This window comes from Lepisosteus platostomus, chromosome 14, assembly GCF_059453375.1.
Source record: "Lepisosteus platostomus isolate fLepPlt1 chromosome 14, fLepPlt1.hap1, whole genome shotgun sequence".
Lineage (NCBI taxonomy): Eukaryota > Metazoa > Chordata > Actinopteri > Semionotiformes > Lepisosteidae > Lepisosteus > Lepisosteus platostomus.
This window is the reverse complement of record NC_142624.1, coordinates 38,545,588-38,570,031: the sequence shown is the minus strand read 5'-3', so window position 1 is coordinate 38,570,031 and position 24,444 is coordinate 38,545,588. Positions and strand designations below refer to the sequence as shown.

Genomic DNA, 24,444 nt, shown 5'->3' with positions numbered 1-24,444 from the left:
ATACTGTACATACGTCCTTGACACTTGATGAAAAAAGGATTTAGCTAATATTAAAACTTTGTATATCACATTCAACGTGTTTTCACTCTGCAATGGTATCGGTTGCACTGCTGAGCTTGATTTTGAGCAAGTTTTTTAAAACGGGGGAGGCCGTCTCTTTCGTCTTTTCCTCAATTTGTCTTAAACACACATCATCCTTTTTTTTATAAAGGAGGAGGTGTAAAACACAGTAACCCTGTTTATTTATTGAAAAAAAGCCTTTAATAATGTACAGTAGCATTGTACAACATGGTGGAATGTGTGAACACAATCACAGTCTCTGTGCTGAGGTAGTATTATCACAATGCCTTTGCTGTCATACGGGCTCTTAAGCCGGAGAGAGTGGATGGGCTGGTGCTTTATTAGAGATTTTGGATGCGTCTCAGCAAGGACTGAACACATCTATCAGACACTAATTAACAGCGCTGTTGCTGAATTGACCATTAGTGTTTCTTTTGAGAATGGAAGCTGGAGAGTTCTTAAAAGGGAAGAATAAGCAAAACTTGTGATCGAAGGAAGACAACGTGCTGTGAGCGCTGACACATGGGAGGGAAAGTTTACCCCTCAGGTTTGCCAAACAGATGGCAATATGACGAAGAGCGAGACCTTTTTTAGAATGCTTCAGACAGCTTCCTGTGGGGTAGCTCTTTTATTCATGATTGAAAATTAAACTCATAATGCACAAAAATGGTTTCTCATAATTGAAGCTGATCTCTGCCCTGCGATGGACTGGCGTCCTGTCCAGTGTGTACCCTGCCTTGTGCCCGTTGCTTGCTGGGACAGGCTGCAGCTCTGTATTGGACGAAGTGGGTTGAAAATGGGTGGAAGCAGCTGTCCAGACTTTAAGGACTGCTATGAAGGATGAACACTACAGCTACATGTTTTCCTTTCACAGTATGTGATGAATCAGGATCCCTTATGACAGGTGAATGTTGGCTGCGGGCCTTGAGTGAAAACTAGACTTTCTGAGGGGCAGACAGCCAGCCCTGGGTCAGCAAGAGCTGGGAGCCAGTGAGCCATTGTTGACCAGCCTCATATTCCATTTGGCCTCATGAATGGCCTGTTTTCAATGAAGAGGACAGTCGGGCCACTGTCTTTTTAGAATCTAGTTATTTTGTGATTAGTTTCGCTAGGAACAAAGAGTTTTGCAAAGCAATTTAAAGCAAAAATAAAGTTAGAGAGAAAAATAAATGTACAGGGGTGCCAAATGCTTTGAGAGAGGTTCTGTCTCGCATGCATACATCCGACTTTCTGTGCTCCTTGGGTCCGGGGTGGGATAAATGGAGTCTTTGTGACGGACTGGTATCCTGCCCAGCGTGGGGTCCTGCCTTGTGGCCTGTGCTTCAGGTTCTGCCATCCCTTCCCGGGATGAGTGGCTCTCTGGCTGTTACGGCGAGTATGACAACCCCCCGTGCAGGTCTCTGATGGGGCCCGAGAAGGGCGAGGCAGGAGAGCGGTCGATCGGTCCAGGCGTAGTCAGGTCCAGAGAGGAGGGCTAGGCAAACGAAACAAGAAGGGCGAGGCGAGAAGTTCGAGCTGGAAAGGGGTCCGAGAGGTGAGGTCCGAGAGCGCAAGATGGCGAAGGCTGTCAGTAACGAGAGCTCAGGAGGCGGAAAGATTCCTAATACCGCGCAGTGAACAGGGTGAGCAGAGGGGTTAAGCAGTGAGGGAAGGGGTGTGGTCTGGTAACTGGGTAATGGGCATTAGAGCCAGCTGGCCGGGGGGAGTTCTGGACTGGTGCGGCACCGGCCCGGAGTGTTTGCCCCACAGAGCAATGGGGTCGCCCGTGTGTATCGGACCACACGTTCACCAGAGCGCTGGTGCGCTTGTGCTGTAGTGTTGGTGCAGTCGTTTCTAGCCGTGTGTGTTTGTGTGTGTTTGTGTGTGTTTGTGTGTGTGTGTCTCTCTCTCTCTCTCTCTAATTGGAGTGCACATGACTGGCAGGTGAGGCTCAGTCAGGGGGACTCTGCCCTGCGACTGACTGCGGCTGACAGGGAAGGTCTGTTTATCACTGATCTAACAACTTGCTAAAGATTTCATTAACAAGAGAAAGCGCTGACACCTTCGCACGCCAGACATCTGTTCTCACCCAGCCCGTCACGCACAATATCCGACAATCTTGTAAATGTCCAGAAGTAATCTAATCCTTTAAAGACTGTGGGCGCAGTTCTTAATTGCTGTGCAAGAAAGGGCTTTGGCTATTGTTTCAGAATAAATGATCTGGGAGCTGCTCTGCTGTCAAGGTACTGTCTCTCAGACTCTGGGGCACACAATGATGTGCATGTAGAGATATACCAGTTCCTCCCACATACAGCATGAGATACCCAGCGTGTTCGCTGAAGTCTTTTGCTGTCTTACTGCTGGAAGACTAACTGGCAGGACTGGACTCTCCCCGGTCGTCTAGAGGTTAGGATTCGGCACTTTCCCCGCTGCAGCCTGGGCTCAGTTACTGCTCAGAGGAGAGGTGGCGCTGTTGTGTTTAAGGGGGTATTGGTGGTTCGGTGGTGGAATTCTTGCCTGCCCCTCGGGAAGCCCGGGTTCGATTCCCAGCCAGTGCATCGTTATCATTTTTCATCCAGCGAGGCCTGGGCTGAGCTCCAGGTGTGGGAATAAAGTTGTGATCCAAGGGATAAATTAATGACTACCTCCCAGATGGGCTTGTTGAGCCGAATGGCTTTCTCCGGCTCGCGTCGCTTGTAAGCTCCGACCGCAGGGACTGTCGCAGGAAGGCAGGGGAACCTCTTAGGGTAGATCCCCAAGGCCAGTGACACCGTGTCGAAACCCAGTGCTCAATAAGCACAGCTTTGTGGATGGGTTCTGCTGCCTGGGTCTCGCGGACACAAAAATATAAAATCCGATCTGTTTTAAATACGAAATTGTTTTGGAAAGAATAATGTTTGAAGAGTATGAATTAATCAAAAACGCTTGCAGCAGAGACAATGCCATTTTGTTTGCATTTGGGTGATGTTATTGTGGTAGAAAGAACTAAATCTAGAGAGGGCTTAAAATTGTTGCTTTGAGGGTAAAATACAAAGAGACAGTTATCTCAGCACTTGTACTGGGAACAAACCAGTGTGCCAGTAACTTTATTGGCCATAACAAGCACTACCGTTAAATATACTGTATATACACGTCTGGCACAGATAATGTTCTGTATTTACTGACTCTTGGATGGTACGTGCAGCTCTGTGACATTCTGTTTCTCTGTGGCATGTATATGTAGCCCAGCTCCATGGGGAGGGCCGGCTGGCTTGTTCTTCACCCAGTGTACCCCACCGCCCCCCGGCAGCTGGACCTGCAGTGTGTTTGCATGCTGTAAGGCAGGGCTGCTGCTCCTGGTCCTGAGGGACCCCCCTGGCTGCTGGTTCTGCTTTAGCTGGGCCCTTAATCACCAGGAGCAGGTCAAGGTTTACTCCCTGCTGCTGAAAGGGAGAGAGAAGAGGCACGACTTTCCGCTGTGGAGCCTTCTTCAGGTGTGACTCTTTTCTTTTCCTTTCAGGATGGAATCAACCTTTACCTGTTCCTGTGCAGACTACCCATGCTGACCCTTTATGAATTTAATGCCTTCTCTCCCTCAACTTGCTAATGAAAAATATGCTCACTTATTCTGATGCAAAACCTCTTGATTGGCAATCAATTTGAGAAGAACAGGGACAAGCGGACATACTGATGTATCAAACACCCTCACTATTAGTGCTAGTTTTTTGTTATGCTTAAGTCCTATTGGTTACAAGTCAGTTAGCACACCTAAAATGGCTAAAACTAATCACTTATAAACTGAATCAAAGGTTTTAAAAGCTGAATCCCTTAACAATACACCTAGAATAAATAACAGATAATAGAAAACTATGAGCCTGTGATTAAAAACTGCTCTAAGGGTGTATGGATATATAATTAGTTTACATTTTGATGTTTCAAAGGATGTCTGACATTTCTGACCTTTTCTGGAAAGATCTGTAGTTCCTTTTCATTTGAACAATTTGTATTTAGGTTGGATCTCGACTCTTTAATTTGAAATGTGTTCCTGTCAAGCATAACCACTCTTAAAGTCGTTCCTTAAGGCAGACCTCTGGGAATTATTTGTCAGGATTCACAGGACATGTGCTGGAAGAGCAGACAACATCATTAGCGGCTTGTCATCTTTATTCAGCATACACCACCCTAATTGGACAGTAGAAGTGTCTTCCACAGTCAAGTAGCAGTTTCACAAAGATGACTGTTTTATAAATTTCCTTCAGCCAGCCCCTATCTGAAAGTGCAGGCGTGCCTTAGTTTTGGGGGGGAAGGAGGTGATCATAGTACTTTTAAGCACGGCGAAGAACGATGTTTGAGTAATTCTGGGTCTCATTACTTTTTAAGTGCAGGTGCTTCTAACAGGTGTTTAAGGACAGATCCAGATCTCCTGTGGTTTTTAATCTCTACCTGAATTTCCTTGTGTACCAGCAGCCTCAATTCTTCACTCATTAACACTCAGAAAAACCCCCACAAATCCTGAATCCCTGAGAAATTACTGATGTTTATATAGTCCTGTTTCTACTACTAGTGTAACAGACATTCTTAATATATTTTTAAATCTTGAGACTGCTTGCAACAGTAATATTTTACTACTACTTATATTTATTCTACTGAAGGAGGCCAGCGACTATCGTTCAAAAGCAAACTGTTGATTTATTGTGTGTGTATGATGCTGATTTTCTTCTCTCTTTGATTTGCAGCTGTTTCCATAATGAGGTACAGTGCTTCTGCCTTTGCATTTGCTGTAAGTAATGCTAATTAGAAACAAACTGCAGAGGGTGAATTGTGGAACATCACAGTGCTAATGTGAAGCCTCACAACACCGGGGTGGATATTTATTGTGAAATCTGTTTGAGTCTTTCAAGAGCAGAGATCACTGAGCTTAATGAGCAATGCACAGCTTTATTAATAGCTGTGCTTCTCCTGAGGTGGATGGAGATGCTAAGCTTCATTTAAATTCAGTTAAGAGTTGGTTTTGTGTACGTAGAATGACCTGACTTCTGGTGAAAACATTTTATAAGTACCATTGGATTAATGTTTTATGTTTGAGTTTTATGCTATGCCGCTGCTGTCAGTAGGGCTTACATATGATTCAATAGGTGATGGACTCATAAAAGAACAATCTTACTAGTGAGCTGTCTTCTCTCTGAAACTCCCAGAGATCATTACATTCTTTTGAGAAAGATCAAATACTCCTCAGAAAGCACTGAGTGCAGGCCAAGCTTCTTCAAGTCATTATTATCCAAGCAGAACAAAGCAAGCCTCATCGCATCCTGTCTTATTCTTTGTGGTTTTGCATGCCTTTCCATATTATGATACTGCTCTTTATCCTTTATTTTCAACTGCATGACAAAGGCCAGAGCAAGCTAACACTCTGTTCTGGTGGCCTTTAGCGGATCCCGTTCTGTGCCCTCCGACGGGCGCTGAGGCCTGTTTCACTGGTCCCTCGCCTCTGTATCGCTACGGTGCATGAAGGCGTTTAATCAGTGACGTCAACAGCGACCGGCGCCGTAAGGCAGCTGTGCAATTGTAGTGGAACAGGTAAAGGCTCATTATAAGCTGAAAGATAAAGAAAAGAAACCCCATGTTCTGGCTGTGGAGCCTTTTTCAGGTGGCTTGTCTTTCCCTGTCGGCGTGGAATGAACCTTTCCCTGTTCCTGCGCTCTCTGCCCGAACCTGTGCGATTGGGATGTGCTGGTCAATGCCTGGGTGCTGCAGGCCAGGGGTCTCCATCCTGAAGCTCATAACGTGTGTATTCCTCTCTTTCAGTTCGATGCTACGCTGGATGTTCTGTCCTCGATCATTGTGCTCTGGCGCTACAGCAACGCTGCAGCTGTGCACTCGGCTCACAGGGAATACATGTGAGTCCAAAACTGAGCTCCGCGCGTTACAGACGGCTCCCCTCTCCACACCCCCTGGGGCTGTCCCTGCCGCCACTCTTAACATGCACGCTGTGTATTTGCTTCTAATAAGATTGATAAAATAATTAGCCAGTGACTTCTGAGATTAGAATCTGTTTTTTGAGCTCACATTGGATTAGATACGATTTCTCTGGAGGCCTCTGTGTTTGTCTGAATTTGGGTAATGAATAGTCTTTTGTGGATTGGGCTTACGGTGTACTTAACAGAAGAAATCCAGCAAGAGCAGCCTTTCTTTTCTTCCTGAGTGAGAGAGATAAAGGCAGCGCACTGAATGAAATGGTTTACTTTATCTGCCCCCTCTTTTAAAATGCAGCAGGACTCCTGAATGGGGCAGGTGGCTATTGTTGGGTGGGGATAAAAGAGGCTGTGGCTGGATGCACTCCGGAAAGGAGCGAACACAAAAACACAGGAGCAGAGATCTGATCTGTATCATCCTTGGGGGACCACTGCAACACTCCCGTCTCTGCTGCTCCTCTTGTCTGGCAGCACAGACACAAGGCGGCGTCCCAGAAGGCGTCTCCTCGTGTTTCAGAGCTCGGAGGAGACGAATAAGAACGACTGCAGAGCTGAAACCCCAGTTCCCTTTTCTCACTGAGGCTTCAGGGTTGTGGTGCTTTTCAGCAAATCACCTTGCACTTCTTAAACAACACTCAGTCAAACCCAGGCAGATTCATTTGAAGATGAAGCTAAGATTATTTAAGCTTATTATCATTATTTTCTTGTTCAGACATGAAGTGCAAAACCTTGGCAGTCTTTGGTTTGAGTCTTTGTGCCTGCTCTTTTTATGTATTTTATTGAGCACCTATCCAGTATCAGCTTGTGGTTTCGGTCACTGGTGCACACCTGTGTGCTGTTCTTCCTGAGTGCAGGCGCTGTCTGTTTTCCCTAAAGCAGGAGCTATTTTTAAGCTCCTAAACCAATGCGTTCCATGCAGCACATTTACTATGAGTTACATGCTGTAACTCTGCTGGGACAGGTGCTGGAGTGCAGTGAGGCCCTGGTCTGTGACAGTGGGGAGATGGGCTGGGTTGAGTCTGTGTGGGATCTCTTGCCCACTCGTGGGGCTCACTGCGAGCCCAGGAGGGGCCTGATGAATGTGCTCATTCTCCCCCTCTGAGAACAGAAGGGCATAAGGCTGGTCACAGGTGAGACATCAAGCCTTTAGTAGAGCTAGTAGATCTGGATGGATTCCACAGTATCAGAGTGAAGACCAGTCTCCCTGGTTATGTAGCATTTTGACAGCCTTCATTAATTGCTTGCCAGTGAATGGAAACCAGAACTTGAAGCAGGATGTAAACTGCTACTTGTTCAGCCGGCAGGGAAGACAAACGTGTTCTTACAGACGTGTTTGTCTAACAGAGCCTCAGACAAAAGGAGGTGTTACTGAAATAAATGATGATTAAGTGTGTTCCTACTGAATTTTGTATTATTTCATTAATAATGTTTGCTTATATCCTGATTCACAAATGACATACAAAATAAAGAAAGGATGCCTAGGTGACTGTCACTATTCTACAAGACATTGTTGGATTTGTATATTTGTTGGATTGTTTTTGTGATTCTTGTAATTCCATAGTAACATACTGTACAGTAAGAAAGGTACAGACAACAGGAATAGAACGGCACATCTGGTTTGTATTGTGGTTCAGGGCTTGTGGCCATTTTGTGATAAAGACCACTTGGCTGGGTAGCTTGTTCCAAACTCCCACAAGCCTTTGTGTAAGACAAAGTGCCCTCTGATTTCAATAAGAATAAGCTGCTGATTGAGAAGAACATAGCCAAAAGTGTTTATATACAGTATGCATCCCCAGTTTGGTTCTCATTTTCTCAGTGGTTCCTCTCGGTACCTCTGTGTATCACAGTGATAAATGACACCACGGCTCGTTTTCATTAATCTTCTTGCTCACTCGGATTGTCAGTCCAGGAGCTGCTCTCCAAGGAGAGTGTTAAAAATAAGACACAGACATCTAATTACTGTTCGACATACAGCCCCAGCAAGATTTATTCAGAGGTAATGGGGAAAAACACATTACACCTCAATTAAGTGTCAGAGTGTTGGCTCTCTTGCAGATATTAATTAAGTCAGCGTGTTTTGAGGACTAAAGATATACACTGTTTTTCTGGATTTTGCTTGTAAACTGACACAAATGTATAGGACTTGCAAAACCAGAGCAATCTTAAGGTTCAGAATGGTATATTGCTGGAAAACTTGCCCTCCGAAACTTTAAAGTAGTGATTAATATTTGTTACACACGCAATCAACTCTGCACATTCAAAACAAAAAGGAAGGAGATAATATGAAAGAAAGTGGAAAAATTCATAATTACTAAGAATTCAAACCCTTGGTTGTTTAGGTGCACAAAAGTAACTTAATGAGCCATAATTAGTTGAGTGGCCTCTGTATATCATTTTTTGATAAAGATCTTCATAAATATTAATCAAATTACAGGGGTAGGCATTCAGAGAAACGTGTGCGTTTGGATTGGGAATTGGTTAATAAACAGAAATTGGAAAGCAGTGATGAGGGGTGAGTCCACTTCAGAAGGATGCAATTAGTGAAGTACCACAGGGATCTGTACTGGGACCACTGCTCTTCCTTGTTTCTATCGATGCTCTAGACTCTGGAGTAGTTGGTAAACTTGCCGTGTTTGTCAATAATACCGAAATAACAGGATTATTAAAACACTGTAGAGGGAGCAAATTAATTTAAAAAGGAAATGGACAAAATTCAAGCTTGGAAAAACACCTGGCAGATGACCGTTAAGATATATAGTTAATAGTGTTGAATTGAAAGGGATGTTATGTTAAGGCATGTTATGTTAACATTGAACAATGCACAAGTAAAGCCTGCATACTGTGTACACAATAACTGCAGTCAAATACATTCTGGGGCTCAGGGGAATGTCCTACACTGACAGGCTGAAGGAACTGAACTTTTCCAGACATGACCAGGGAAGACTATGAGGGTACCTGATGCAAGTATTGAAAAATGGCAAAGCCATCAACAAAATAAACCTAGCTGATTTCTTCACAGTGAAGTGAAACATGATTCCACAGGCCACAAGTGGAATCTATGCATTCTGTACTGAGAACAGGAGGCACTTCTTTACCCAAAGGGTTGTGGGAGTAGGGAACAAGCTACCCAGCCCATGCTGTTGAAGCTGGCACTTTGGCTTCTTGGATGAGATCCTTGGATCAATTAGTTACTATCTACCAAAGAGGCCACATGAATGGCTTCCAGTCCTTTGTAACCTTTCTTAGTTTTTTAAACTGAGTCCAAAACTCTTGGGCATTGAACACATGCCCCCATGTCACAGCTTTTCCATAACACTCACATAAAATGCCAGGTGTGGGCTCAAGCTCGTTGTCACTCCGTAATGCAGTTACCATACCACGGCTGAGAAAAAGCTGTTTTTCCAACAATGTCATAAAACCATTCCCTGTGTCCTGTCAAGAAGAAGATCCCTGTGGCGCAGGAGCCCTGGAGTCCTGGTTCGGGGTGGGGGGGGGGGGGGGTGACACCCCTTTGCCACAGAGGTGTGTGTTGCATGTTGATGCTGTCTGAGCCGTGCGCGCCTCCCGAGCGCCGAGGACCGAGCTCCGCGGCTCCGGCTGCTGGCCTCCCCGCTCTCCCAGTTGCCTAGCTACATCCCTGCCTTTCCTCCAGGGATCTGCGCCTGCGAAAGCCAGAGGGCTGCTTGACATGCACGGCGTTCTCTTCCAAGGCCGCGTGCTCCGTCTGTCAGAGCGCCGCCTGCCTGTCATTTCCTTCCCCACCTGCTCGTGTTCCTGGAACATTTGCAATGCGGGGATTTACTCAAATAGACCTCTCTCGGTTCCAGGGTTACTTTCCAGTGATGTTCCTCATTCACTGTAGTACTACAGTTGATTAAAAAATATATTGTTTTATTCATTAACATCATTAAAATATGGTCTTTGTAACCTAAACAATGAATCTTTCCGGATTTTATATACATGGGCAACCCTTAACTATTACAATTTTAGCTTTTTATATTATTTGTATCATACATTTCTTTATGTATGCACACAGAGTGTTGAAAATAAGGATTCTTTCATTGGTCAGGAGCCCTAAGTCAATATTCCCGTGTGGAGTGCTATCTTCTCCCCATGTTTGTGTGGGTTTCCTCCAGGTGCTCCAGTTTCCTCCCACAGTGCAAAGACATGCTGGTAGGTTAATTGGCTTCTGGGAAAATTGGCCCTGTTGTGAGGCTGTGTTTGTGTCTGTCTTGCAATGGACTGGTGTCCTGTCCAGGGTGTATCCTGCCTTGTGCTCGTTGCTTGCTGGGATACACTCTGGCTCCCCCACGACCGTGAATTGGAAGAAGTGGTTAGAAGCTGGATAGTTTGTCATCTAGTTCATTATCTAGCAAACTGAATTTAAAGTATTCAATACAATTATTGAAATAATGTAATTAAATTGAATTAAATAATTCAAGTATTGGAATAATGTATTTTTGGAAAATAATCAATTTTGTGTGTATTGACATTGTCGATGTCAGAGCAGAGTGTGTCAGCAGTAGGGTAATTTGTCATACTTACTGTAAATCACTAAAGATGAGATAAGATTGTATTGTCCCCTGAGGGAATTGTTTTGTGGACACACACACTAAAGATGCTGTGACAATATTTAGAAAGGAGGGAGCAGGGATGGGTTTCTATTATTAATGTTAACAGAGTAGAGGCACTAGGAATTCTAAAAATAAAACTCCATAAGCAATAACACATTTGTGAAAAAATGCTGTTGTGAAGAATTTGCTCTGTCCTATTTCTTTACCGATGATCTTAAAAAAGGATCCTTTGAGACCAAGACACATTTCTGGATTCGTACCCTTAAGGAGAAATTCAAAGTACAGCTTGTTTAATTAAAGACCAGCTAGAACAAGTCCCATATTTTAGCTTTATCTTAACATTGCTTATTCATAAAAATACTGATGTTTAACTTGTTCATGTAGAAGCATTGAAAATGAATTATTTAAGTGGTTCATGACATTCAAACAATAAAAAATGAACATCCTTCAAAACAGAACCCTTTCATTCAAACCCTGTCGCTGTCAGTTGCTCCAGGAGAGCTGTTGATGAGAGGAATGAGAAGCCTGAACCATGATAAACCGCCCTGTCTTCAATACAAGATATTTTGTTAACTCTGTCCATCGCAAGAAGGGTGCTTACCATCAGAACTGCTAGGAGTTGTGCCCCCAGCTGGCAGACTGATATCCGTGACGTGAGATTTATTTCTGAGCGATACGCTTTGGAAGTGAAGGAAGGTGGTAGCCGTGACCAGTCTTCAAATCTGACACATTCCTGAAGCATAGCACTGACAATTCACACCTGCCTTTCCTGTGGCATCTCAAAGGAAAACCAGAAAGCCTGATACTTATTCAGGTAGCATCCTCCTCACAGCTTAGCAAAAGAAGAAAGCAAGATACATTTAGCTCCAGATCTGTGAAGTTCATATCATAACAATAAAAATCCAATTTGAAATTTGATGTTAAGACAACTGCCTGTATCTACAATATATACAGTTAAATTTTTATTCATGCCCCCAGTGGAATACAAACATGAAAGAAATCTCAAAAAGTGGTGCTTTAATTGTTACAGCATTGCACACAGCAGTCATATTTGATATAAATATTTTTTGGAATTCCAGAAATGACTAGTCCCATTAATGTACAGCTCTATGTGTCGCTTTTGTTCTGTACTTTGGAAGTTCAGTGGAACCAAACAGAGGCAAACAAAAGGTTCCTGTTCCCTTGGGGCATAAAAGAAGGTAACACACAGAAGAAGGTTTGAGAGCTCACAAAAAGCCCACAGGTTGGGGATGTCCATGAAAGAATCCACAAAGGCTGACATTATTGCTTTCCAATAAGGTCTATTTTAAGAAATTTAGGACTATGGGTATACTGGAAAAACTGTCAGGAAGCGGATTCGGTGTATCTCGCCAACATGGCTGTGAAACAAGTGGTTTGGGAGGCAACCGTAGATAAAAAGACAACAGCTGAAGATCTCCAACATATTCTGGCATCTTCAGGACAGTGCTAGTTCTGGGAAGATACCCCCTGAAGCCGTATGCACAAAGTAGCATTCATGGCCAGTTTGCAAAGAAGGAGCCTTTTTTGAGAGTGAGCAGCATTTGTGAATTTTCATATTCACAAATGCATAGTCCCAATTATGCATATCAATGATAATTGGGACTATGTCTTAAGATCAGTTAAAATGAAAATGGAAAAACTGAGATATCTGGACATGATCATCAGTGTTATATCAGGACATTTTGACCAGACAGCTGGTTCCCTCCACCAAGAAGCTCAAGCTTGTCCAAAAACAGGCATTGCAGCATAACAATGATCCAAAACATACGTCCAAATCAACAGAGGAATGCTTAACTGTACACAGAATGAATGCTCTTTACTGGCGTTTTCAATCTCCAGACCTCAATTCGACTGAACATATGTTCTCAAGGAGGCAGTTCAAAAAAGATACCAAAGGTTCTATAGCAAGTCTGCCTGGAGTGGATGTCAAAAATCTCCTCTCAGAAGTGCCAGAACTACAAGAAGTGTAATCTCTGGCAGAGGAGGATTTACAAAAAACTAAAGCAAAAAACTGTGACCCGCTTGTTTTCATTCAAGTAATTATTTAATTATTTATGAAAAATATTTTGGTGTATAACATTGTTATCAACAGGTTTGTTCAACTGGATCTTCTGGGTCACAGGCTAGTAGCATTTGTGTCCACTGTTAGATGCAATACAAGATGATTCAAGTAGGTACACACCTAAAGAAGGCTCCGCAGCAGAAATGTTGTGTTTCTTTTCTTCTTTTTTCAGCATGGAATAAACCTTTACTCGTTCCTTTGTGATACAAGATGTTCACTCCAATACTTTACTCCAATGTACAGATGCCATCTTGTCCCATTCCCCTCATAGAGCTTGCACAATATCTGACATGTTCACTGACTCTGAGTCCCAAAGTGCCACACGTCATCTCAGATCCCTCTTCTGTTGTTCAGTGGGTTTCAAGTCTGGCAAGTAGAATATCCATGACAAACTGTAACTTCTGCATTCTCGTCTGTAACAAAGGCATTGGCACACACCACAGGAGGGCATGTGCTGTCCTGCTGGAACGTTGTCACATCAGGGTGAACCTGCAGAAAGGGCAGATAGTGTAGTCCCAGCACATGATCAGTGTAAAGCTTCTGCATCTTTGTATCACTGTTGCAGATGTCCATCAGGGTGGTCAACAGAAAACCTGCTGTGGTGTTGCTCCAACATACTAATGGTGCAAAAGCATTGCTCTCTTTGGTGGGCGGTGCAAGTGGGTTCTTTCTGTGTTTTTCTTTCTTGCTTGACATTCAGGCTTGACATTCGACAAGTTAAATCACCCCATCACCTGTGCTCAGTTGTCTCACCAATGAGGTGATTTAGTGCTTGTGAAACAATTACAGTCACAGCCAGTCATGCATGATCGATTAATCAAAATGGCAAAAGGTTTACCAAAAATCTGTACACATTATTTTTCTAAAAGCATACGTGCATAAAATAAAGTAATACATAATGTAGGCTATTTTTTGTAATGTAATGATGTATCACTAAATGGAGGGTTTAAAGGCCAACTATTTGCTATGATATCTTATTTTTGTTTGCTCTTGTGACAAAAAGGTTTGTCCAGAAAGCGAGCTCCCTGGCAGGAAAAGCCTCTGCACATTGAAGGGCTGCTGACTCTGAGATGCCTGTGCTGGCAGGGTTGTCTACAGAGAATACCTCCCTTGTTTCAGTGGTTCCCTGGGGACGGCTTTCAGATGGTCTGGATCATTAGTTTCCCTCAGTCCGGCACTGTATTTGTGAACCAGAGGAGGCTTGAAGAAGCCAGCTGAGGGCATGTGAAACCAGTTCAACGGCATCTTCCACTAGTTGGCTCCTGGCCTGACACTAGAGAGACCAACGGTCCATTTTGCCAATGCATGGTTTCTGTTGTGGGATTTTCTCCTGAGCATAGTCACTCCTATATATACTCAGGCATAAAAATGTAAATCATGTGTGTATTTTTCTTAGACTTTCTGTTGTTTTATAAATATGTATCTTTTTTCCACAGAGCCTGTGTGATCCTCGGAGTTGTGTTCATTCTGTCCTCCATGTGCATCTTGGGAAAAGCCATTCATGACCTGGCAACACATCTGCTCCCAGAAGTGGTGAGTGAACTTCTGGGACTGGGCTGAGGGCATCTCGACTGAGCCACAAAACAGCACATTTCTGGTTTTTCAGACAGTGCTAAAGAGCTTCTGGAAGAGTGTCCTTAGCTTTAGCTTAGCTGTTCTCAATGACATGAGTAGGAGCAGAAACAACTGCACCTGACTAAACCTCTGGCGACGTTTGGATGTGAACAAGTCAAAGAGCAGAACTGTTAAACTACCAGGGACATTGCTGCTCATGAATACACTGGCCCAGTTTATTTTTCGATAAGAACATAAGAACGGTTATGAAGGAAGACGGCCATTAAGCCCATCTACTGTAGTCTGTTCTATAGTTTGTAATCTGAAGGTTCTTTAATCGAAAAGAAACTGAAGACAAGTTCTTAAAATAGCTCATTATTTTATTCCTTTTCTGAGAGGCTTCTGTGAGTGAGGGAAAATTCCATTTTCAGAACTAACAGGTGTGAGGTTGTGAACACACGACTCTTCAGAAGTGGGAATTTACAATGTAACTTGAAACCTGAGACGATGAAGGAGACGTGCTATTTTTTTTTACCTCGTAACTTTTTTATCATTTTCAACTGATTCTATGAAACGCTTGAGGCAGACGCGAGTGAAGTAAAGGGATAAAGCAGGTAGCCGTGTTCTCAAAATAGTCTGTACACTGTTGCCAGGCAAATTTGACTTTTCTGAGGAGATCATTGAGCTCGAACTACGTCAGACTAGAAGCATTGTTTAACCTCTTTTTAAGTATATGGTAGATAAAACTTATCTTTTACTGAAATTAGGTGACAACGTAGCCATGCAATAAAACATCTTACATTCATTTTTCAGTTTGATAAAAATGCTCACAGAGCCGGTAATATGGAGAAATGTTTTGAAGTTAATCATAAAGAATGGGCTATTTAGCATTTCTCTTCAGTTCTTTGTTAGATATCGGCAGGGCAACATCACAAGCTCCAAGTTAAATGTCAGATAGTTTGTCTTCATAACTTTTGTGATCTGTGGTTCGATGTAAAATATCTGCTTTTCTTCTCTTTCTACGGTTATTAATAACATGCCTGTCTTATGTCTTGTATCGTGATGCTCTTCTGTAGAATGCTTTCCAGCTGCTTCCTCCGGTGCTATAGAAAATGTGTTAAAAACAAATATTTAGTCTCATGAGAGACCCAGAAAACAGAACAGTGCACACTTAAATGAAATGCCAGCCAAGATGGTGTGCTTGAGTAATGCAGTAAAAGAACCCTTCAGAATAAAAAGACCATTAGCAGCTTTGAAACTCCAGCCTGCGACTCTGTCTTTTAATCAAAGCTGCAGTTCTCTGCTCTAGAGAATCTGCAGTCCGGCGAGAGCCTATTAAGAAATTCTGGTGCATACAGTACAAGCTCCATCTAAAAATAGCCGCCTCAGAATTCTTCCAAAACATTTGTGTCAAAGGGATGAGCCAGATTTTGTTTTAATAAAATTGTAATGGTGATCCTGTTTCATTGGTATTTATTCTCTGGTATTATTAGAAAAGAGTGACCTTTTCACTCAAACAGACACATGGCAATATGTGCTGCTCTAAACTTTGACTGACATGTGTGAAAACAGGCCATTGATTTACTGAGTGCAGAGTGCAGACTGCAGGAGCTAGTGCAATGTACCTCATACTGTACATCAGTTTCCTCTTATGAGCCGGGCTGTATTAATGTCTTGCATAAACTACCAAACACGAGGATCAGGAAGTCATGTTGCACTCCAATGGAGAAGATGTTTGTCAACAGAAAAGATCAGAGTGCAGTGATGTACAGGAGATTAGAGTGCAGTAGGGTGAACTGGGGTATAGAATAATGGGACTTGTGTTCTGTGCACTTTTAAATTATATTTTTTGGCAACTAGATTCTTCTATAAGCAGTAAGTAAGCAGAATGCTAGTCTTCATAGTTAATTCCTTATTTTTTAGAACTCCATTAATTGATATTGATGTTTACACTGCTTCTGGCCTGTATATTTTTAAATAGTGTGAATGCATGTTTCTATGGAAGCCCGTTTCCGCCAGGGAGTAAAAAAAAAACGCGCTATGGTATCTCAGAATTGCGACTTAGTATCTCAGAATTGCGACTTAGTATCTCAGAATTGCGACTTAGCAACTCAGAATTCCGACTTAGTATCTCAGAATTGCGACTTAGCAACTCAGAATTCCGACTTAGTATCTCAGAATTGCGACTTAGCAACTCAGAATTCCGGCTTAGTAACTCAGAATTCCGACTTTATATCTCACATTTGTGACTTCGAAATAACCATATTTCATTGTCTGTCCTTTTGTTATTGTAACGGATTCGGGTTCTAGGGCTTGTGCCCTCGCCGCTCCCACCCTAGTTCGTGCCTCGCTGCACTGGCTCACTTTCTTTAAGAACACTTTCTTTAACCCCTGCGGCCAGCATCCCTGTTATGCGCAGGGGAGGGTGGTGTACTGCAACCAGATCGTACAACCTGTATGTCGGCCGTTCCGTTACACTATTTTCTTGAATCGTACAGGATCATAGGGTCTATAAGCCTGAAGACTTGTCCTGTACAGTGCCCTGATAAAAATCAAATTAATTACACTAATTTTTATAGAATCCCATTTTCGCCAGTGAGGCTTCCATAGTACCCGGATGGTATAGTGCACGGTGGGCTTTTTAAAGATAGTTTTTATTTACATAGACAGAATATGAAATAAGATACAGAAATAGGCACTTCACATCCAGAAGAATTCACAATTATAAAAGCTGAAACATACTTTTTACGTATTTCCATTGTATGTCCTTTTTTACTTAAAAAGAAGGTCTTCTTTAGCTCAGCTGGCAAGACTCGGGTTCGAGCCAGTGCAGCGAGGCACGAACTAGGGTGGGAGCGGCGAGGGCACAAGCCCTAGAACCCGAATCCGTTACAATAACAAAAGGACAGACAATGAAATATGGTTATTTCGAAGTCACAAATGTGAGATATAAAGTCGCAATTCTGAGCTGCAAAGTCGCAATTCTGAGCTGCTAAGTCGCAATTCTGACTTGCTAAGTCGGAATTCTGACTTGCTAAGTCGGAATTCTGACTTGCTAAGTCGCAATTCTGACTTGCTAAGTCGCAATTCTGAGATACCATAGCGCGTTTTTTTTTTACTCCCTGGCGGAAACGGGCTTCCATATGTTTCTGTTCTGCACGCACAGTGATTTCATGTACTTGAATGGATTTTGGGAAAAAAATGTTTTCAGGGAAGAGTTTGAACTGAAATTCTTTTTCTGTTTTTGTTAATATTGCGAAGGTTGTAAAAATGACAAATGAGCAGAGGTCAGCTGTTTCATCTATTTGGTTTGGATGCTGTCCATGCGAACTAATCTGAGCTGTGTGTCAAAGCAGTCAGGGTATCAGCTGACAACGTGGCTCGTTAGCTTGTTCCAGACTCCCACAGCCTTACCGTAGAAAAAGGTACCTCCTCTTCTCAAACAATTTCCCTTCCTACGTCAATTCAGTGCATCTGTGAATGTTCTGAAATTAATGAATACTATTTTAAAAAAGAAACAGATACTCAGCATTTTAATTGGGCAAACTAATTGGAAACCAACAATGTTCTTCTCCTGTCTTGGACTCATCACCGTGCCTCTGCTGGCTGGGCCTCATTAGCACAGAGTGCGTCTCTTGGCCGCCCTGTTTGGCACAGACGCCCGTTAAAGACATTGAAAACTTCTCTTCCATACCGATCAAGTTGCTAATATCTGAATATTAACAAATAATTGAGTTAGTGATACTGCTTCATTCTGATGTATGGATGTTTGGAGAAAACTGTTTTATTTTTCAAGTGTGTTCAGGTGCAATGAACCCGTGAATAACTGGTTAATGAGTGATTTTCACTTAAGTCAGTTAATGAGTTAGTCAGTCAGTCATTCATCAGTTGATCAGTATTATGGACAGTTTTCCTGGAGTGTCCCTTGTAGTATGACTTGCTAATGCGATAGTGGCTGTTCTCCAGAGGAAGTCACAGAAGTGTAGGGCTGCCAGGGGCCCTGGTATGGTATTGATCATGGCATCTCCTACTGTGTGGTCCTGCATCCAGAGGAGTCTCCGGCTTTCAATCTGACTGGTCTGAAGGTCTTCAGAAAATATCAGCTTCACTCTTTACCACAGCAAAAAAACAACAACATTTTTATAGTACTAAATGCATGCTGAAAGACCGTTCTTAGACAGAAATCTATTAAAATGTATTTGTACAAAGTGATATTCGTTCGGAATTATCAGCTGTATTCTGCATGGCTCTTAGACTCCTTGTATCCCTGATGTGATTAACTAGAGACCCACCTAGTGGTGTCTGACTGCAATATGGCAGAGATCGCTTGGATTGAAGTCAAATGTGTCTCAGAGAACAAAAGCCAACTGCATTTCCATGTCTCTCTCTTTGAGATGAGGATGATACTGCAGTGGACTCCTCCTTGTTATTCGGGTAGAGTCTCTCTCTCTGTTCCATATGTGTATTACACAGAAGTAACAGTGGGTTTTAGCAGTGTCCCTGACACAGACTAGGTGAAATACAAATAGGAAGAGGTAAAGGTTTATTCCGTGCTGAACAACATTGTGGCTGTGGAGCCTTCTCTGGGTCTCTTTTCTTCTCTTTTCAGCTTGGAATAAACCTTTACTTGTTCCTGTGCAGCCTATGCATGTCGACGCAGATCCCTACTCGAAATCCAGATTGTTTTATGGTTCTTGATAAAGTATGTTTTCAGGATGCTTACATGGTTCATAACAGATCCTGCGTACCACACAATGAAGTATATGTAAATTGATTCTGATTTCTTTTAGATCATGGGTTGACCATTCTTACTTCAAAGCAATTATGATCCAGTCAGTCATTTTGTGACCAGTTCATCCCACAGCAAGCCACGGGTGCAGGGAGGGGTACCCTGCAGGGCAGATACACAGACCACACACACTCACCCCAGGGCCAATTTCCCAGATGCCAGTTAACCTCCCAGTATGTCTCTGGACTGCGGGAGGAAGCTGGAGCTCCTGTAGGAAACCCACTCATATAAACACAGGGAGAACATATCAACTCCACACAGACAGGACCCCAGATCTGGATTTGAACACAGGGTCCCAGGTCAGCGAGACGGCAATGCTAAACCACTGTGCCACCCTGGTCATATTCCATCTTGCTTAATTTTATTGGAGATAATAACTCTTGTCAACCCAAACCCTAATGTTGCTTCCCTGTTATACAGTAATTGTACACTCTGCTCATTGGGCTTCTGGAAGTTGTCAAGATTCAATATCAAGGACACTGCGACACTGTTCATTAGGTGGTAATGAAGATCAAAGAGCCTCCTGTAGGAGATAAGTATATTCAGTGTCCAGGACATCTGGTGTCGAGCCAGGCCTAGACTTTTCTTTTCAAAATAATTGACCTACAGTGCATCGCCAGTTGTGTTTGATATTGGGGCAGATCAGGAGACACAAAAACGACAATTTCCATGGCATCTAAAGCAGCTCCTTGGACAGCCTGACACTTCAATTGCCCTGTTCCTCATTCTGTCTTCCAGACATCTGCTTTGCAAAACTATTCATTTGCTCAAACTGCATGTGTCAGTCATCAATTGCAGGAGACAGCACAGTGTGGTGGAAGCGCATGTTGTGTTCAATGATAAGGAAATGACTGGTTGCTGTATTTACACCAGCAGGGAATACAGCTCGTGTGTTTATTTGTATTTCTGACATTTTGAAGTGGTTGCAGTAGCTAACAATACAATGCAGTAGACCTAAAAATTAAGTGAAAATCAGAGTCATGCTGCAGAAGTGCCTGATTTATTAGGATTAAGCTCAAAGATAATCATGAGGTAATGCTGGGTTAGAATCTTTTTGTTATAGTTAGGAATAGTTTGTTTTATAAAGCATAGAGGTTTGTATTAAATTCTTTGGCTGAATTGGGATTAGGGTTAGAGTTACAATTAGGTTTCAGATGTGGGGCTCATGGTCAACATTTATCTTTTGGAGATCCTCAACATTTCTTGTTTTCCAAAGACATATGTTTTTCTGCACTGAGCTTATACATTTGACTTTCAAACAGGCTTCTAATGGGGATGGTGAACTACAGGCTTTACAGTGTGCAGTAAATATAAACAATTAAGGTTTAAAATCCAGTATGAGAATGGGCTGTGTATACATTTCTATACACCCGGTACATACAGTATCTGGACTGACTTAAAAATCAAGTGAGTGAGTACTGAGTTTCATGATTTCTCTTTTGAAACTACAGCGCTGGAAAGACAAGAGCTTGTCATGACTCAGAAAAACCCCTTTCTGCGCTTCCTGTATTTACAACTTACAAGCCTTTCCCTTCTCCCTTCTCCCTTCGCCAGGACAACTTCCTCTTCAGCGTGTCCATCCTGAGTGGAATCCTGTGTGTCATTCTGGCTGTGTTGAAGTTCATGCTGGGCAAAGTGCTCACCAGCAGAGCCTTGATTACAGATGGTAAGTGACTGAAAAGAAAAGGATCGTCTTTAATATTTTCTCTTTGGGAAGGCAGAAAAACAAAATGTCATTCATGACCGAAATACTGTCTTGCTGACCACCTCATCATGCACACTGTGTGCATGTGATCTGACTTGCAGCATCGCACTATAAACTAATTGTCAGCCAGGGCTATTCCGATCAGAAACGATCAAACAATGAGGGAAGAGCTCCATATTGACCCCTTGCTGAGAAAGCTCTGATAACCACTTAATTCACCTGATCCCATCTTCTCCACTCAAGGAGTAGAAATCCAATAATCTTTAATAGCAAGCAGCTTCCTTCCCCTGAGGACTCCTGCTGCATGCTCCTGATGAAGAGTGGGGACCGGGCTGGTGGCAGTCAGGTGCAACTGGAGCGTGCTGCTCTTCGTATCGATCGTGAATTCTAAGCTCTGTAAACGGATGGTCTTTTGTTAAGATGCAGGGACTGCGTTCAGGGTGTGAAGCAGGCTGGCAGGTACAATGACAGAGAGGAGTGGAACTGTCCCAGATTACTCTTTCGGATGGCTTGATTAAAAACTGGTCCCTAGAGGGATGTCTGAGATCATGTCTTCCCACTAAAGAATGGCAAGAGACACATTGTCTTTTGTGTCCCACTTACACCTGCTCACATACTGTACAGGTGATTTATTTATTCTTTCTTCTTATTCTTCTTCTTTAGGATGTTGAACACAGTTCCACCACTAGCTTGTATGTTATTGTAAATGTGTTCACTTTTATTACTTTAGTTACCTTATAATCCTTTTCCTTCAAATCCACCTAGCTTTGTGCTCTATCTGCAGTAGCGGGGAATACAGTACATAATCATGGGTTTTTGGTACTGGAGGTAAATTATGTAACTTATATATACTTCACACATAAGTCTATTTTACACAAAATAGTTTCATTATAGGATAACTAACACATGGCAATGACATGACTGTTCTGTTCACCTAGTTAAAAAACTAGCCTATTAAGGCTATTTGCTTCCTCAATCTGATATTTATTAGCAAAAGATGGCAGTCTGATCAGTTTTATCTTGTGCCTCTTATTATATAGAGAGCGGAACAAGCAAACCCCTTATTTAGCGGTAAAGGGATAAATCCAGCAAAAAGATAAACCTGATGCATGACGCGTTTTAATGCCCTGACGCAAACGTGTGGGCGGGGTCCTGTCGGAGGAGCCCCAGTGGTGACTGCCCTGTAGTGAGACGGAGATGTGCAACATTCAGAAGAGGGCTTTGCGAATTCAGCACGGAGCTGTGACAAGACGAAGGGATCTCCGACAGGATCGTGGAGGCCCGTGTACTTCGGCAGTTTGAGGATGGACGCTCAGCCTGTGCAGGAGTGTGACGTCTGACCTTTGAATACGAAGGGGAGGCTGGATGAGGCCAGGCAGATTGATCGCCGGCAGTAAACGGAAAGTGATGACTGCTTTAGCGCGTGCTCCCCGATTTGTTGATCGGCCCAGTTGCCGCGGCAACCCCGTTCCCCGTTTCCCGGCAAGGTCCCCTGTTGATCTGAGCGCAGGCCAACCTGGCAGTGATGTGAAAGGAACTCGCTTATCTTGAGACCATCTCTATAGTTCAGTGGGTTTGAGCTGCACCGCTGGGACACCAGGTTTGCAAAAGTGGGGAGGAGGAAGATTGAATAAGAGAGGGGCTTGGGAGGAGACTGAATTAAGAACAAATACTAATGATACCTTCTCTGGATAAATGTCAATTCCAGTAATATTTCATTATGTCAATTGCTGGACCAGAAACATTACTTTGTTTTCACAGTGGTTTTGTGAAATATGATTCTTATCATAATGTTAGTGTCAGAATATTTTAATTATAATAACGTCAAAAACGTACTTTAACGAAACAGCGACATCCTCTGTTTGAACTGTGATGTTGTGTTGCTCATTATCATCAAATGTTAAATTGCTGTGCACCTTAGTTATTTTGTACCAATATCATCCTTCGCTCTCCTCTCTGTTCTCTGCTCTGTAATCACATACATTTCATACAACCAATGGAAGATGGAGGAGAGATTTCAAATCCCCTGTTTTCAGTGACTGCTTCTCTTTCCTTATTGACCTGGACGCTGTGAGTCTGGAGGCCAGCAGAGGTCAGACAGTGTCAGGAAGTGGATGTTAAGAAATGTGTGGACACTAACTTGCTTCTGAGCCAGGAGAGATTTCAATGTAGCATCCCCATGGCTTTCAAGAATAAAAACCAGCCCTTCCTTCCGGAGCACTAAACAACAAGAACAAAAAAACAATTGTACAAAACGGGCTGGCAGTACACCAGTGCTTCACAACTTTGGAGCGGAAACACCAGCCTGAATCTGCTGCTCCTTCGACTTGCAGTTTTCCTCTGTCGCCATTAGAGGACCCATCAAAGCTGAAATCTCACATAAGCTCTGACGTCAAATCACTCAGGTGAAACTCTTAGTGGAAGGAAACACTACAGTCGTGACTAATTGTTTTTAATTTTATAATTTTTTTTAAATATTGTTAAAAAGGAACAGACATCAAGAGTTTTTCTATATTTATATAACTAATTTCTGAAAGTACCACTATTTGCAGATTGGCAAAAAAGTGTCAAATTAATTTCCGATATGCAGTATTTGAAAGCAGATGGCAGTATAGCGAAAACTAGGGCTGTCATTTCTGCAAGCTGCTATTTCCTTTTGACACCCTCCCCCACAGAACCCAAAAGTTGTTTTTCCTCTTTCTTTCTTTGCCAGATTGACGTCTAATTGGTCAAAAACAAGTGTGGACCTGCAGCAGGTCTTCCATGCACAGATTGTGAAGATGGTTGAATTTCTGTTCTCAGATTATGGAACGTGTGTCTGTTACAAATCTGGAAAGAAATCATGACCATAGCATTTATTATAGAAATAGGACTTTGAATGTGAGAATCAATAAAGGGATCAGTACACTGGTTTTTCAACATGTAGCTCAACAATAGAGTAGAGTGGGATATATGAGACATATGAATGAGACATACATTGCACTTTTACATGGTGTGTTGAAACACATCACACAGTTCATCGTTGCAGGCCTGTTTTCACAGCCAGCACCCATATCACACCACTGAAGCTCAACAGGTGTGAGCCTGGTCAGTACCTGGATGGGAGACCTGGGAAAGCTAAGGCTGCTGCTGGAAGAGCTGTTAGTGGGGCCAGTGGGGGCGCTCGCCCTGTGGTCAATGTGGGTCCTAATGCCCCAGTATAGTGACGGGGACACTATACTGTAAAAAGCCGGTCTTTGGATAAGAGTAAAACTCTCTTGTGTTCATTAGAAATCCCAGGGTGTTTCACAAAAAGAGTAGGGGTGTTACCCCGGTGTCCTGGCCAAATTTCCTCCTGGCCTTTATCAATCATGGCCTCCTAATAACCCCCCTCTCTGAACTGGCTTTGTCCCTCTGCTCTCCTCCCCACTGAGAGCTGGTGTGTGGGGAGCGGACTGGCGCATCATCCAGGTGGGGCTGCACACTGGTGGTGGTGGAAGGGATCCCCATTACCTGTAAAGCGCTTTGAGTGGGGTGTCCAGAAAAGTGCTATATAAGTGTAAGCAATGATTATTATTAAAGACTTTTCACTCCTGAAAAAACATTAATCCTCTCCTGTCACGTGTAAGCAGTGTTATGTTCTTATGACCCGATTCCAATATTCAGAATCATCGACGGTGCTGATAAAGTCAATCCAGCGGACATCGTCGGAATAAACAGTAAAACACAACTGTAGCACACAAATGGAAACTTTATAGAAGTGTCTTTAA

General features: G+C 43.0%; 1 protein-coding gene across 1 annotated transcript in view; it reads left to right on the top strand.

The window, feature by feature from the left end:
• tmem163a (transmembrane protein 163a) overlaps nucleotides 1-24,444 on the top strand; it is a 66,627-nt gene that overhangs the window by 36,327 nt on the left and 5,856 nt on the right. Inside the window, exons 3-6 of the mRNA XM_088606208.1 lie at nucleotides 4,755-4,798; nucleotides 5,824-5,915; nucleotides 14,084-14,180; nucleotides 20,545-20,656. Coding sequence (XP_088462334.1) covers nucleotides 4,755-4,798; nucleotides 5,824-5,915; nucleotides 14,084-14,180; nucleotides 20,545-20,656 — 345 coding nt within the window. The remainder of the gene's footprint in view (nucleotides 1-4,754; nucleotides 4,799-5,823; nucleotides 5,916-14,083; nucleotides 14,181-20,544; nucleotides 20,657-24,444) is intronic.